Here is a 15,897-nt window from a genome sequence, read left to right as displayed (position 1 = left end):
AGAGAAGCATTTAGCTGAGGGCTTCTCCCTCCTCCTTCTAGTGATCAGTGGAACTCTGAACTCCCAGACTCTGACCGATCAGTACCGATCTATATGACATGTCAAGTCTTTTCAATTGATGGTATTACTTTAAAAGAAAGAATCCCATTTTAATGGTTGTGATTTTTTTTTCTTTACACAAAGCAGATGCCTTCCTGATGTGGTTAACAAAAAAAATCAAGATCTAGAACATCTATAGTCGGCTGTTACACCTGATATAACTACAAGCTGATAGTGAATTCCATCTTTTTTTTTCCAGCGCTCCAGGAACGTTTGACTCGGCAGCAGAAAGATATGGAGGATGAGAGGAACAATCTGCACGTCATCATAACTAATATGGAGGCTCGGTTAAGTGAGCAGAGCCGTCTTCTGGAACAAGTAATATGTCATTTAGATTGCAGGACACTTTCTGGTAATTGATTTTGTGATGTACGGTATTGATGCATTTTATCATGGCAGGAACGTTGGAGAGTGTCTGCGGAACAGGCAAAGGTGCAGTCGTTACAGCGCTCCCTGGAGGAGGAAAAGAGAATTATGACTCAGCAAATTGCTATGGAGAGAGAGGAACTGGAACGGGCTAAGGTAAGAACATTGTAGTGTTTAAGGTGTGTATCCAGTATTAGAAGGCTTTTATATTTACTTGATGCCTGAATAAAATACCGTTGGAATCCATTTGAATTGGTGTGCTATAGATAGATAGATAGATAGATAGATAGATAGATGTAAAACCTTGCTAATATTTAAACTGGGAATACCGCATCTGTGGAGAAGGAACCTACAAGTGTACATAGCAGCATTGAAGGGGGGGGGAGTAGTAAGAGTAACATGAGCTAGCAGGCTTACAGGGAAACTGTCCGCTCTAGATCAACTCTAGAATATGCTTCGAGCTGAAGGGACAAGGGGGGTGTGTAGAACCTCAGGATGCATGCCTCCTCCCTTTACCTCCACCCTTTGCCTTGATTGATTGACATGCAGACTGCAAGAATACCCTCTCGATCGCAAGAAGGGGGACCTGAGTCTCCTATTAGAATAGAGCAGTGGTTCATGTATGCCCTCAGCTATCTCTAGCAGCTCCCATAGAAATTAAATTGAGCGATGGCATACATGCATGACCAGCCACTCCATTTTGATGGGATACTCTGATCCCTGTTCTCAAGATTATGGAGGGACCTAGTGATAGTGCTCCCCTGTGTTCAGACACCTATCTTTTAGCCTGTGAATAGGGGATAAATGTTATAGGTTGGAATACCCCTTTAAGTGTATTTCACTGTCCTATAACAAAGGGAATGGAACAGCGGTTAACCAAATGAGCATTAACTTTCCATTAAGAGATGCAAATACGTATGGTGTTGCAGTACTTGGGGTAGATAGGTGACTGTCAGATATCCCTACCATGGCAGATCTTGGGGGTTTTAATAAAATCCATAAGATAAAACTCCAATAGCTTTGAATCTTGCTTCTTCTGACATGTGACATCTGTCTTCTGAGCCCTATAGGCATTGGGTTATCAATGGGTTCCGAATGAAAATGATGGGATCTGCTAAATAAAATGTCTGTTGCCAGGTTTAGTAGCCATCACATCCATCTGGACGTCAGTAACACGAGAACATTATCTGCTAAAAATCACTCCATAGAGCCATATAAATGCCCCTGATGTGCAGGAAATACCAGGGAGCACATTAACCTCCTGTCATGTTACGACCGTGCATTCCACTGGCTGTAATAAAAGTGATTTATTCTGTATATAATACTCACATTCTGTATACATTCCTGCCCCTCACATCTGTATACTTACGGTCATCTATATATCTACTGATGTATATATTTATGGTTGTAGTGTTCACATATGTCACGAGATAACCTTCACCAGCAATTAGTGTTTAATATGCTACAAGACAAGCGCCAATAAAAGTAGAATGTGCCCTAAAAATCCTTTGTATATAGAGCCGCATAGTTCTGGCTGACATGGGCACAGAGTGTAGCTACTCTGCCCAAAACTTTTCATATGTTGTAGAAAAATGTCAGAAGTTTTGTATAGTTGGGGGTCCCAGAGAAAAATGATGGTATTCCAGTAACCTGGTGCCCCTAGTACAGCAGTTTCCAGGTTATGAATCCATTTGTTTTTTTTTTTAACCAAATAATAAAGCAGCACCATCAGCTTTGGTTAGAAGTTTGGTTCTATATTCTACGGTCGGTCATACCTATGGCACCACTAGAGGTGACCGTACACATTGGTCCGACCTGTTTATTTTGGTGACACTGGCCAGTCATCATTCTGTATGGGGATGTTCACCGATTTCTTGAATTGAATTCTGCACAGAGCGCTCTGCTGGTGGAGCATCAGTCAGTCATGACTCGCTGTGAAGAAGAGCGGAAGAAACTGGCTGCGGAGTGGTCTGAATTTCACACCCAGCAGAAACTGAGCAAGGAACGAGCAGAGAAGGACGTCAGCAGAGCAGTCATGGCGGAGTCCCAGAGAGAGAGCGCGATTATCAGTCTGGCTAAGGTATGTACACAGGTCAGGGATATATCACGGGGACCCAAGTCTTTGTTTATGTATGTCCCTCCATCTCTTAGCTCATCAAAATCGTTTGCTAATGACTGATGCGTTTTTATGTGGTCTCAGTCATTTGCCATCAGTGGTCTGGTGTGCAGAATTTAAAGGGGTTTCATGAGACTAGAAAAGATTTTTTTTTTTTATTAAATGGCCTTTTGTTGCAGGTTTGCAACAAGGGCTGTTATTTAATGACAGCCGGCGATCACATTGAACTTTATGGATTCTGTCCGGCGTGTATACACACTGTATACCCTCTGACCGGGATTCCATGCGATCACACTGAAAACTGTTTATTGAATAGCGGCCGCACTAAATTGACCGTGCAGACAATGTAAAGTGCAGCTCCAGCCATAATTTACATTGTCTTCTATGGTTAATTGGAGTGCGGGCACATACGAGTTTCAGTTCAAAAGAAGTGATGTTCATCCAGCCAGTACTGCAGTACCGGCCAGGGTGAGCTTTACAGACAGCGGCCTTTCTGTGACACGGCCATGTCACAGAACGGCCGCTGTCTTACAGTGTGTAAACTCTGCCTTAAAGTGAGGCTTACTTGCAATAGCTAATACAGTCAAACTGTGATATAGTGATGCCATTTTTGGTGTACTGTCTAGTCTCCTATAACCTCTTCAAGTAAAGGACCTATAAGTTATATAAAGTAATTTCAGGCATTTATATGAGACAGAGGTCTACCATAAGAGGTTAGAAATGGACTTCAAAAAGTTTTAATACAACTTCTAATATTAAAATGTCCTGCTAGGCAGGCATGTCAAACGTTTTGATCATATCCCAACAATTCTCTAGATAATGCTGGGAGAAGAGCAAAGTTATGTGCTTCACTTTCCAACTGGATGCACTGGACGGCCTCCATAGACTTATAATGGAGCCCATCCTGTGTGGCTGGACAGAGATTGCAGACAGCCGAAAAGTGAAGGGTGCTTCTCCCAGCGATGTTTAGAGAGCGCTCAGGGTCTGAACACTCAGATCTTAAGTGATTAAAACATGTTAGAAGTTTTTTCTAAATGACAGGAACTTTAATTAAAGAATACAAAACTGAAGAGAAAAATATGAAGCTAGGTTTGATTATGGTAGTTAAAACCTGTCATGAAGCTTTATCAGATTTCCATACACAGGCCCTATTCTGATTCAGTAGGGCTTGTGCACAAAACTTACCCAGTATGGTTGTATCCAGTTAGCTGATCTTCCATGAGTAGGAGTGACTGCACACTGATCTTATAAAACTGCCTAAGGACAGGTACACTTTATTAAGTTATCCCTTCAAGTGCTGTACTTAGGTGATTTTCCTAGATTCTGTGACCACAGCGCCATCTGCTGTTTGTGTTTGTTATATACTTTGTCTTTCTTCTTTAGGAGCAGGCAGAGCTGAAGGTGCAGTTTAGCGAGCTGCGGAACAAAGAGCAGCAGCTGGCACTAGACAGGGAGGCTCTAGAAAAAGAGAGGCAAGAGCTTAGGCTTGAGAAAGAACGAGTAAATGCGTCTGCCCTCCGAGTTCGACAAAGGGCTGAGGAAGTAGAGAGTATGAGCAAGGTAATGTTCCTTCTCAACATGCACTGGCACTGTTTTCATCATGGTTTCAATACCGGGGACAAAAATTTAAAGAAGGTTATCCAGCACTCCAAAATGTTTAAAGCGAATATACCATCAGGTACATTCGCTTTAACATGACCCACGGAGAGATCGGCGCCGATGCCGCGGTCAATTTTTTTGAACTGGGGCCCGGTTCCCGTGTTCGGCGCTGTTCTATCCACAGGTACCGGGCTGGGGCTGAAGCACTAGAGGCGGGTCGGTGGGAGGACCTCCCCGCCCCTCAATGACACGACTCCAGTAGAATCCAGTGATTCAGCCCCGTGGATAGAATGGTGCCGTACACGGGGAAAAAATGGACCCCGGCACCGGCTTCCCCACGTCGGCGCCGATCTATCCGTGGGTCATGTTAAAGCAAATGTACCTGATGGTACATTCGCTTAAACATGTTGCTGCCATATCAGCAAACATAACAAACATGTTATGCTTACCTTTCCACGTTGCCCTGGTGTCCCGATGCGGTCGGCTGTGTCCCCCACTGTCTGTAGCCACCACCCCTGTCTGTTAGCTTGTCTCGGGAATGGCAGCCCACTCAGCCAATCACTGGCTGCAGCACTGTGCTGTCTCAGTCAGCCATTGATTGAGCAGGCTGTCCCACCCGAGACTGGCTCGTAACAGCGGCTACAGATGGCAGGGGACACCGGCAGCTGCATCAGGGGAGCGCAGAGAGGTAAGCATAATGGGGGACATTTACAAACTCTGTGTCCTGGGTGTACGCCAGGGAGAAGGCACATATTCGCCCCTTCTCCCTGGCATACGTCCACTGTATCCTCTGATCCCGATTGGGGGTTCGGAGGTGTGGTCTTATCCCGCATCAGATTTATCATGATTTACGCCTCGCAGGCGTGAATCATGATACAAATCTACACCTGCTGGAAGATTTGTTGTGCCAGTCGCAGGGCCGGACAGGTTTACTAAGAGGCATGCACTTCTTGGTAAATCCATCCGGGAATGAGGGAGCGGGGCTTTATTTTAGACTGGCGTACTTGCGGGCCCGTCATCATAAATGTCCCCCAATATGTTTATTAATATGGCAGCAACATGTTAAAAACTTTGGAGCGCTGAATAACCCCTTTATTGTGAAACCTGATGGCCATTTCCTCGCTTAGTTTTTTGATATTCAAGCCTTGTTTGTTGTTCCCTATTATTCAAGTTTATATGGTATTTTATCCTCTATTGACACAATGAAAAAAAAATGTAAAAAAAGTACTATAGACAAAGGAAACGGCACACTAGTGAACATGTTTCTACTTCTGCCATCCTAGCTGGCCTCTCAGCGTTATGAAGATGGGGAAAAGGCTCTAGCCGAAGCCAAAAAAATAGAGTCTAGACACCAGGAAAGGCTGAGATCCATTCAGGGGCAACTGGACTATTTAAAACAACGGGAGGAACATCTTCACCAAGTAAGGAAATGACATTGAAGAGAAAGGGTACATCGCTACAGAAAAATGAATAGGAGACAATTGGCCATGAACAACTGATGAAACCATTACTGTATAATACGATAGTAAGCATTGTTGGCTCCCAGAGAACACTTGTAAAAATGTAAAGAAGCACCTAAGTGATAGGAGATTTATGTATAATGAAGTGGGTTTTCTGTAGAATAAAATATACTTGTTTAGGGTATGTTCACACTGGGTGGATATGCTGAGGATGAGTGTTTCCCTCCGAAAATCCAACATTGCAGATTTGCTGTTGGTTTTCTGTTGTGTAAAATCCACAGTGTATCTTCCCTATGTGAACATGCCTTTTAGAGGGATGTCCCCATCTGGCAACTAAGGCTCTTCTGCCTGGAAGCTGTCAGGAAGCAGAGAACAGCCAACAACTGCATGACTTCTATTGACTTTAATTGCATAATCAGCATAGTACTGTGAGCAGTGCAGCTTACTGGGTTATCCAGTGTTAGAAAACATGGCCACTTTCTTCCAGAGACAGCACAACTCTTGTTTCCAGTTTGGGTGCAGGTTTTGCAACTTGTTCCATTGAAGTGGCCATGTGTCCCTGGAGTTAGCAATTGACATTAAAGGGGATATCCGGCATTTACATTTTTTATTTATATAATGCTGCCCTGTTGGTACACATAATAAACATGTTATGCTTACCTCTCCACACTTCCCCAGTGTCCTAATGCAGTGTTGCCCGATGAGTGCAGCTCCGCTGTTTGGGAGTGACAGCCCCCTCAGACAATCACTGGCTTAGGGTGGTATTACACGGGCCGATGGGGGCCCGATAATACCTGTAAATGAGCAGCGATCTGTTAGATCGTTGCTCGTTTACTGGACCTATTACACGCCCGATAATCGTTAAACAAGGGCTGCAGGGACATCGTTACCGATGCCCTTGCTTAACTACATACATACCTATCCATGTTTCAGGGCTGCTGCTTCGGTTTTCTTCTCCACTGGTCCCACGCGCTCTAACTTCAGAGTGGCCAGTCAGCTGACAGGCCGCTCAGTCAATCACAGGCCGGGACCGCTGTGATTGGACAGGCCGCTCTGAAGCTAGAGCGCGCAGGACCCGGGGAGAGGAAGACCGCAGCAGCAGCCCTGGAACGTGAATAGGTAATGTAGATCGTCAGTCGCTGGCTGCTCACCTCTCTTACACTTAGCGGTGCGCGGTCGGCGCCCGACGAAAATAGGTCAGAACCTATATCAACGATCAGCCGATGATCGTTGTCATCGGCTGATCTTTGTATTTATTACATGGAGCGATAATTATCTTTCCGTGTAATAGTACTCTTAGACAGAACAGCGCCACAGCCAGTCACTCACAAGTTTGTCTCCAAAAGTAGCAGAGCTGCAGTCAGCGGGGGACACTGGCGACACTGCATCGGGACACCAGGAGACGTAAGCATAACATGTTTATTATATCTACCAACAGTGCAGCATTATATAAAAACATTAAAAAGCTAGATAACCCCTTTAGGGTGCCTTCACACGTACCGGATCCACAGCAGATTTCACGCTGCGAACCCGCAGCAAAATTTGCTGTGGATCCAGTACCATTCATCCCTATGAGAGCACATACTCGCAGCCAGGGGCGCCGCAATGATGAGGCGACCTGAGTCGTCTGCCTCAGGCGGCGCCACCAGCTATCTTCATGGGGGCGGCATTCAGGGCCGCTTTAACCAGAGGGCACATGGTGCACGTGCACCGGGCCCACTGGTTAAAGGGGCCCCCCCCGAGCAGGCCGGCCGTTGCTATGTGCGACCAATGCGGTCGCACAGGGCTCCGGCCACCAGCCTGTCAGGGGGGAGCGCCATGGATGGGTAATCTACTTACCCCTCCATGGCGCCCCCTGCAGGGCCCCCCCGTCCGCCGCTGCCCCCGTCCGCTGCTGCTGCGGCGCTTCAGCGCTGCAGCAGCAGCGACACTGACAGAGAGAGAGCCATTGGCTCCCTCCCTGTCAGTCACTCTTGTGGCCGCACTTCCTGCGGTCACAAGAGGCCGCACTCTCCCTCTAGCGCCCGACGTCACTGGAGCGTCGGCGCGAGGGTGAGGGGAGTGCAGCCTCTTGTGACCGGAGGAAGTGCGGCCACAAGAGGGAAGAGAAGAGGAACGCGTGGACCTAGGTGAGTAACAGTGTTTGTTTTTTTCAATGTTATATGGGAGGGGGAGCTATATACTACGGGGGGGGGGGGGGTTTAGGGGGGGCACAGGGGGCTATATACTATGGGGGGGCACAGGGGGCTATATACTATGGGGGAGGACAGGGGGCTATATACTATGGGGGAGCACAGGGGGCTATATACTACTGGGGAGCACAGGGGAGCTATATACTATGGGGGAGCACAGGGGGGCTATATACTATGGGGGAGCACAGGGGGCTATATACTATGGGGGAGCACAGGGGAGCTATATACTATGGGGAGCACAGGGAAGCTATATACTATGGGGGAGCACAAGGGGCTATATACTACTGGGGAGCACAGGGGTCTATATACTATGGGGGAGCACAGGGGAATATATACTATGGGGGAGCACAGGGGAGCTATATACTACTGGGGAGCACAGGGGAGCTATATACTACTGGGGAGCACAGGGGAGCTATATACTACTGGGGAGCACAGGGGGCTATATACTACTGGGGAGCACAGGGGGCTATTTACTATGGGGGAGCACAGGGGGCTATATACTATGGGGGAGCACAGGGGAGCTATATACTGTGGGGGAGCACAGGGAGCTATATACTACTGGGGAGCACAGGGGGCTATATACTACTGGGGAGCACAGGGAGCTTTATACAATGGGGGAGCTTAGGGGGCTATATACTATGGGGGAGCACAGGGGAGCTATATACTATGGGGGAGCACAGGGGGCTATATACTATGGGGGAGCACAGGGGAGCTATATACTATGGGGGAGCACAGGGGACCTATATACTATGGGAGAGCACAGGGGACTATATACTACTGGGGAGCACAGGGGTCTATATACTATGGGGAGCACAGGGAATCTATATACTATGGGGGAGCACAGGGGGCTATATACTATGGGGGAGCACAGGGGGGCTATATACTATGGGGGAGCACAGGGGGCTATATACTATGGGGGAGCACAGGGGAGCTATATACTATGGGGGAGCACAGGGGAGCTATATACTACTGGGGAGCACAGGGGAGCTATATACTACTGGGGAGCACAGGGGAGCTATATACTACTGGGGAGCACAGGGGGCTATATACTACTGGGGAGCACAGGGGGCTATATACTACTGGGGAGCACAGAGGGGCTATATACTATGGGGGAGCACAGGGGAATATATACTATGGGGGAGCACTGGGGAGCTATATACTATTGGGGAGCACAGGGGACTATATACTATTGGGGAGCACAGGGGAGGTATATACTATTGGTGAGCACAGGGAGCTATATCATATTGAGGAGCACAGGGGTCTATATACTATGGGGGAGAGCACAGGGGGGCTATATATTATGGAGAGCACAGGGGGGCTATATACTATTGGGGAGAGCACAGGGGGCTATATACTATTGGGGGGAGCACAGGGGGGCTATATACTATTGGGGGAGAGCACAGGGGGGCTATATACTATTGTGGAAGAGCATAGGGGTCTATATACTATTGGAGAGCACAGGGGGGCTATATACTATTGTGGGAGAGCACAGGGGGGCTATATACTATTGTGGGAGACCACAGGGGGGCTATATACTACTGGGGAGAGTGCACAGGGGGGCTATATACTAATAGGGGAGCGCACAGGAGGGCTGTATATAACTGGAGGAGCACATGAGGGTCTATATACTACAGGGACACCTTAAAACTATGGAGGCACAGAGGGGTGTAACTATGTAGGAGTACAGAGGGGTGTAACTACTGTATAGGGGTACAAGGGACCTAACTACTGGATGTGTTGGAGCCTAAAATATTTGTCTGGCAGATTCTGGAGAGAAGATTCACAGCCAGGAGAAGACTTCAAGGTGGCCCAGGCTGGATGGAGAGAAAAAGAAAAGGTGACAGACTCTGATTGGAGAAAACACCCCCGGTGAGTCACTGGATGTAACTGCACTCTGTTATAGGATTGTAGTGTTAGGGGTCATGATGTGGCGGTATTATGTAATGGTATCATTGGTAATATCTTTCTGTTTTGTTTAGTGCAGTTTTTATGTAATATGTAATCACTGTATTGTGGAAATAGTGTTATAAGGTAACTACTGTATGTATTGGGGCTCTTGATACAGTGTGGGGGCAAATTCAGTACATTATACAATGTGCAGAAAGGTAAGGGGGGGGCCACTCTTGAGGGCTGTGCACTGGGCCCACCAATGTATTAAAACGGCTCTGGCGGCATTCAGTGGCAGATTATAATATGGGCGGTTCGGGCGGCCGCCCACATTATAATCCGCCACTGATTGTACCATGTACTGGAGTCCCCCCGCGCCCGGGCAGTATCTGTAATGAGATGCTGTGAGCGGGGGAGACTGTATTCATAAGCGCCCCGCTGTACTAAATCAGCCGCGCCGTGCTGATACTACAGCGCGGCGCTTATGAATACAGTCCCCCCCGCTCACAGCATCTCATTACAGATACTGCCCGGGCGCGGGGGGGGGCTCCAGTACATGCAGACGGATCACGGAACGTGGGAATGCAGCCTTAGTCCCCCGGGTGATGTGCGGCTGCCGGGGGTGTCCCGTCCTGTCCCCGGCAGCGCACGCATCAGAGAGCTCCCTGTGCGCCGGAAGTCACAGGCGCACGGGGAGCTCTGTGATGCGCGCGCTGCCGGGGACAGGACGGGACACCCCGGGCAGCCGCACATCAGCCGGGACCAGACCAGAGAGGCTCGACGGGGGAACGGAGGGTAGGTGAGTTGTGTGCTGTTTTTTGTTTTTGTTTTATCTGCTGTGCAGGGGGGGGGGGAGAGGGGGACCATCTATAAGGTAGGGTGGAAAGAGGGGGACGATCTATAAGGGAGGGGGGAAAGAGGGGGACCATCTATAAGGGGGGACCATCTATAAGGGGGGGGGGGACGATCTATAAGGGAGGGGGAGAGGGAAGAGGGGGACTATCTATAGGGGGGAAGGGGACCATCTATAAGGGAGGGGGGAAAGAGGGGGACCATCTATAAGGTAGGGGGGGAAGGGGACCATCTATAAGGGAGGGGGGAAAGAGGGGGACCATCTATAAGGTAGGGGGGGGAAGGGGACCATCTATAAGGGAGGGGGGAAAGAGGGGGACCATCTATAAGGGAGGGGGGAAAGAGGGGGACCATCTATAAGGGAGGGGGGAAAGAGGGGACGATCTATAAGGGAGGGGGGAAAGAGGGGGACGATCTATAAGGGGGGGGGGCCATCTATAAGGGAGGAAGAGAGGGAAGAGGGGGACCATCTATAGGGGGGGAAGGGGACCATCTATAAGGGAGGGGGGAAAGAGGGGGACCATCTATAAGGGGGGGAGAGGGAAGAGGGGGACCATCTATAAGGGGGGGGGGGAGAGGGGGACCATCTATAAGGGGGGGGGAGAGGGGGACCATCTATAAGGGGGGGGAGAGAGGGAAGAGGGGGACCAACTATAAGGGAGGGGGGAGAGGGGGACCATCTATAAGGGAGGGGGGAGAGGGGGACCATCTATAAGGGAGGGGGGAGAGGGGGACCATCTATAAGGGGGGGGAGAGGGGGACCATCTATAAGGGAGAGGGGACCATCTATAAGGGGGGGAAGAGGGGGACCATCTATAAGGGGGGAAGAGGGGGACCATCTCCTAAAAGATCAGCACCCTCCTCTCCTGACATCCTCTGTGCTGCTGGGACTTCTCCTATAGGATTAGCACCCTCCTCTCCTGACATCCTCTGTGCTGCTGGGACCTCTCCTATAGGATTAGCACCCTCATCTCCTGACATCCTCTGTGCTGCTGGGACCTCTCCTATAGGATTAGCCCCCTCCTCTCCTGACATCCTCTGTGCTGCTGGGACCTCTCCTATAAAGTCAGCCCCCTCCTCTCCTGACATCCTCTGTGCAGCAAGGGACCAAACATTATGTTTATTGGGGACAGCAGTGGGGGGGGGGGGGGGGCAGTAGTGGATTATAATGTGGGCGGATTGACCGGGGGGGGGGGGGGGGGGGGCGTCATTCTATAGTTCGCCTCGGGCAGCAGAGAGGCTAGAATCACCCCTGCTCGCAGCGGGATTGACATCCCACTGTGTGAGTATGTGAGTTAACCCCCCGCCAAGAGCATACATTACCTGTTCGGCGCCGAGGCTTCATGTGAGGCCCCGATGGGAGCCATGAAGTCCGCTGCAGATCTGGTACGTGTGAAGGCACCTTTAAAGGCAATGGCCTGTTATCGGCTTCTCTACCACCCAAGGAAACACAAGCAAGCTGGTGTTTCCTATAAATGTCCCAAATGGGAAGGGTCCATTCATACTTAAAGGATCTGCAGCAGATTTGATGTAACTAAATGAAAATATCTGTCTGTGCTGTTTACAGGAAGGTATAAACCTGACGCATCAGAGAAGACAATTGGAACAGCTCAGACAGGGGCTGCCAACCGCATCTCTGCTGCTTCCTAACAGAGAGCCGGAGCCTCAGCAGATCCCACCGCTGTCTACATCCCTTCCTCTGACTGGTGAGGCTGGCTTTATCACACATATGGTCTGGCAGTTTTATATATAACATGCAGGGTGCAAGACATTCACTGCATGCATATGTTGTGGGGGCTTCCAAGTATATAAAACTTCATGTACTACCTATCCATGCATTTTTTTATTTTTTTTTGTTATAAAATCACAAAGTCCGCTCACTGATTGTCATGGAAGAACAACACCCGCTGATCTAGGATTACAGCTGCGTATCCTCTGGGTGCTGTACACACCTGTATACCTGGTGTCTGCAGTAATATCCTTATGTTACTGTATATTATACCCAGTCTAAGGCATGAGCGTATATAGGATGGATATATAGATTACATCTTATTTTTCTAACCCTGTGAAAAGGAACCAGTATTTTGCCTGTGGCGCCAGGTGGTCCTCACTATACGTCACTGTCTCTTTAAATAGGCAGAATACATCTAAACCATTGGGCCATGTAATAGGACCCTAAATAGTGCAAATACCCCTTTAGTTGTCAATTAACGGCAGCTATTTCAGCAATGATCTAATCTATGCAGGGTACTCGCTCCCTTTAAAATAAGATGATTGACATAAAGCAATAACACAGGCATCAAGTGTAATGGCCTAAAAATAAGGCTATGGCAAACAAAGCATCGTCTGGTCCGCCATCGCACTACAACTCCCAGCCTGTTGGGAGTTATAGTTAGACAATGGCCGCAGTTACAGGCTGCCCACCTTGTAAAAAATATATTTTCGAGCCTGCTGTGCAAACTGCATGACATGTTCAGTATATTACGTATTTCTACCTATATCTATATTATGGATCCGTACTGTGACCTTGGTAACCAATCAGAGCTCTACTTTCATTATGTAAACTGCTCTGAAAAAAATGAAGGCTGTGCTGTGGTTGCTAGGGGCAATTCATAGCAACCAATCACAGCTCAGCTTCCATAAATGAAACCTGTGCTGTGATTGGTTGCCAAGAGCAGTTCCCCCCTGTGATAACTGGCTTTGTTGCCCATAGCAACCAACCAATCACAGCACTTTAAGAAATTAAAGCTCTTCTGTGATTGGTTTGCATGGCCAACAACGTTTTCTCTTTTAGAAAGCATAGTTGCCAACAGTCCCCAGAAACCACTGCAGAGTAGGCGGAGTTAGCGGAAGGTCAGGGCGGAGTTTAAACAGGATTATGTTTCAAAGATCAGCTAAAGGGGCTGGCCAGGCTTAGAAAAACATGGCCGCTTTCTTTCAAAGACAGCACCTCTCCTATCCTCAGCTTGAGTCAGGTTCCGTAACCAACTTCCATTGAAGTGAATAGAGCTGAACGGCAATACCATACACAACCTGAGGACAAGGGTGATGCTGTTCCTCCAAGAAAGTAGTTGTGCTTTTTGTAACCCCTTTAAAACTTACCTAAAACAAATCTTCATCCATGCATTAATACAATAAACATTAATACAATAAATAAACCCTTCTCTTATTTGTTGTCATCCGTCAGGGGAGAGTCAGGAGGCCCTCAAACAATTTAGACAGTCAGTCGGTCCTACGGTTCAGTGGGTGTGGCCATATTTTGACTAATGTGTATGAAGGATCTTTAAGGGCCAGCCCTACTTAATACCGCCATGTGCTGTGTGTGATATTGTGGTGAATGTTATGTAATGCCAGATATATTACACGGACAGGAAGGCAGAGGTTTTTTTAAAATTTGTCAGTCGGCAGGGGCAGGAGGTACATAATAAACACTCACTACTTACCTCTCCCAATGCCTCAGATGGTAGGAAAATACCCAACCCAGTTGATGGATTGCCCTCATCAGCCAATCAGTGACTGCAGCTTTGTCCTGTCCATCAACTGGGTTGTGACTAGCTGAAGGAGATCCTGGAGCCTGGTGAGGGTCCTTTAGTGGCAAGCCAGCGCTGCAAAGGAGCGGAGAGAGGTAAGTAGTGATTGTTAAATATTATGTTCCCCCTACCGGCTGACAAATTTTAAAAATCACTGTATTTCTCCTTTAAAATACCACATGGGGTTCATACATTTGCTTACTAAACATATACTATTTTACTTTTCAGGTTTGCCATTTGCTCTATCCAGTACAACAGCTGCCAACTCAGGAACGCAGCAGGAAAAAGCTGCTCAAAAGTCAGACTTCCATGCCATGCTGGCCGTGTATAAGGTCCAAGCACAACAGGTATAAAATACCAGGACTAGTACATTGTGGCATTATTGTCAATGTATCTTCTGCTGCCGCTATAGGATCCTGAATCCGAAGATTTGCTGGTAATATATAGTCAGCAGATTTTGTATATTAAAGATTCTTGGGTCCATGTAAAAAACAAATAAAAAATTAATGACATATTAATCGAAAGGGCAGAATTGTGCTGAGGGGTGCCTTCAGACTTAACAAAATCACAGCGGATTTCATGCTGCATGTTCGCAGCGAAATCCGCTGCGATCCCCCTCCTGTCACTTTCGATAGTATGAGTATGTAAAAGGCAGCCCCCTTAAGCCCCCCACAGCCCGCCACACCCACTGATTGGCTGAGCGGGACGTCCAGACATCGGGAGCCCCCAAAGCAAGCCGGAGTGCGGACTTTGTAATGTATGCACCAGGCCACAGAGGGTTAAAGGGGCTGCCTTTTACATACTCTCAGCAGGTTATTAATTCCGCTGCGAGTATGTAATCATATTGAAAGTGACAGTGAAGGGATCCGCAGCGGATTTCACTGCAAACTGTGAATCGTGAAATCCGCTGTGGATCTGTTACGTGTGAACCCACCCTTAAAGATTTTTTAAATATTTTACTGATTCAATCCACATACTGAAACATCTTTTTTTTTTCTAATCTGTTTCTATTCTCTGCATTATTATGGGGGCTGCCATCTTGTCCAAGCTGTTTTTAAAAAGCAATCAGTGACGTGCTTTACGGCAAGCCTCATGGACATAGACACAGTGGAGGAGATTTATCAAACATGGTGAAAAGTGAAACTGGCTTAGTTGCCCCTAGCAACCAATCAGATTCCACCTTTCATCCCTCACAGACTCTTAGGAAAATGAAAGGTGGAATATGGTTGCTAGGGGCAACTGAGCCAGGTTAACTTTACACCATGTTTCATAATGATCCTACATTAACTCTATTCTTTATATGGGACACATATGTAAGCATGCTCTGTGGCCTCATTCCATAGGGAGTGGGACGCTGAGTCTATACTTTTTGCTATCACTGTCACCTTTTTACTGTAATTGTACAGATCACTTTTCAGCAGCCTCCTCCTTATCATCACACATTGAACTGGAAGTCTTAGCTTAGATTTAAGCCTAGTGGTCAAAATAACAACTGGGAAACTTTAGGATTATTTAATAATATAGATAGGAAGATATAAAAGGATTACTGTACTATGTAACTCTCTGTGGTTCTTTGGGCCATGGTCATATTTTAATTACATTTTTTTTGGAATAGGACTGGGACTATATAGAAAATGAGAAACTTTATTTGGAAGCTTTGAAGAAATCTCCCTACTCAATTACTGTATGAACTCCCACATGACAAGTTCCCAGCAGACCCATGTACCATACCTGATATTTTGTATGACTTTTTTTATATTGATAATAAATATTAATATTGTTATATTACTTGTAAA

General features: G+C 47.5%; 1 protein-coding gene across 3 annotated transcripts in view; it reads left to right on the top strand.

The window, feature by feature from the left end:
* Positions 1-15,858, top strand: part of FBF1 (Fas binding factor 1) — a 37,985-nt gene extending 22,127 nt beyond the window's left edge. For all 3 annotated transcript variants that reach the window (XM_069951756.1, XM_069951755.1, XM_069951754.1), the window contains 8 exons: positions 299-417; positions 499-621; positions 2,360-2,545; positions 3,965-4,141; positions 5,464-5,601; positions 12,139-12,277; positions 14,330-14,448; positions 15,717-15,858. In XM_069951756.1, the coding sequence (XP_069807857.1) occupies positions 299-417; positions 499-621; positions 2,360-2,545; positions 3,965-4,141; positions 5,464-5,601; positions 12,139-12,277; positions 14,330-14,448; positions 15,717-15,791 (1,076 nt within the window). In that variant the 3' untranslated portion in view covers positions 15,792-15,858. The remainder of the gene's footprint in view (positions 1-298; positions 418-498; positions 622-2,359; positions 2,546-3,964; positions 4,142-5,463; positions 5,602-12,138; positions 12,278-14,329; positions 14,449-15,716) is intronic.
* The last annotated feature ends 39 nt before the right edge of the window (positions 15,859-15,897 follow it).

The sequence above is a fragment of the Dendropsophus ebraccatus genome, chromosome 14 (assembly GCF_027789765.1).
Source record: "Dendropsophus ebraccatus isolate aDenEbr1 chromosome 14, aDenEbr1.pat, whole genome shotgun sequence".
NCBI lineage: Eukaryota > Metazoa > Chordata > Amphibia > Anura > Hylidae > Dendropsophus > Dendropsophus ebraccatus.
This window is presented reverse-complemented; position numbering and strand designations above follow the sequence as displayed.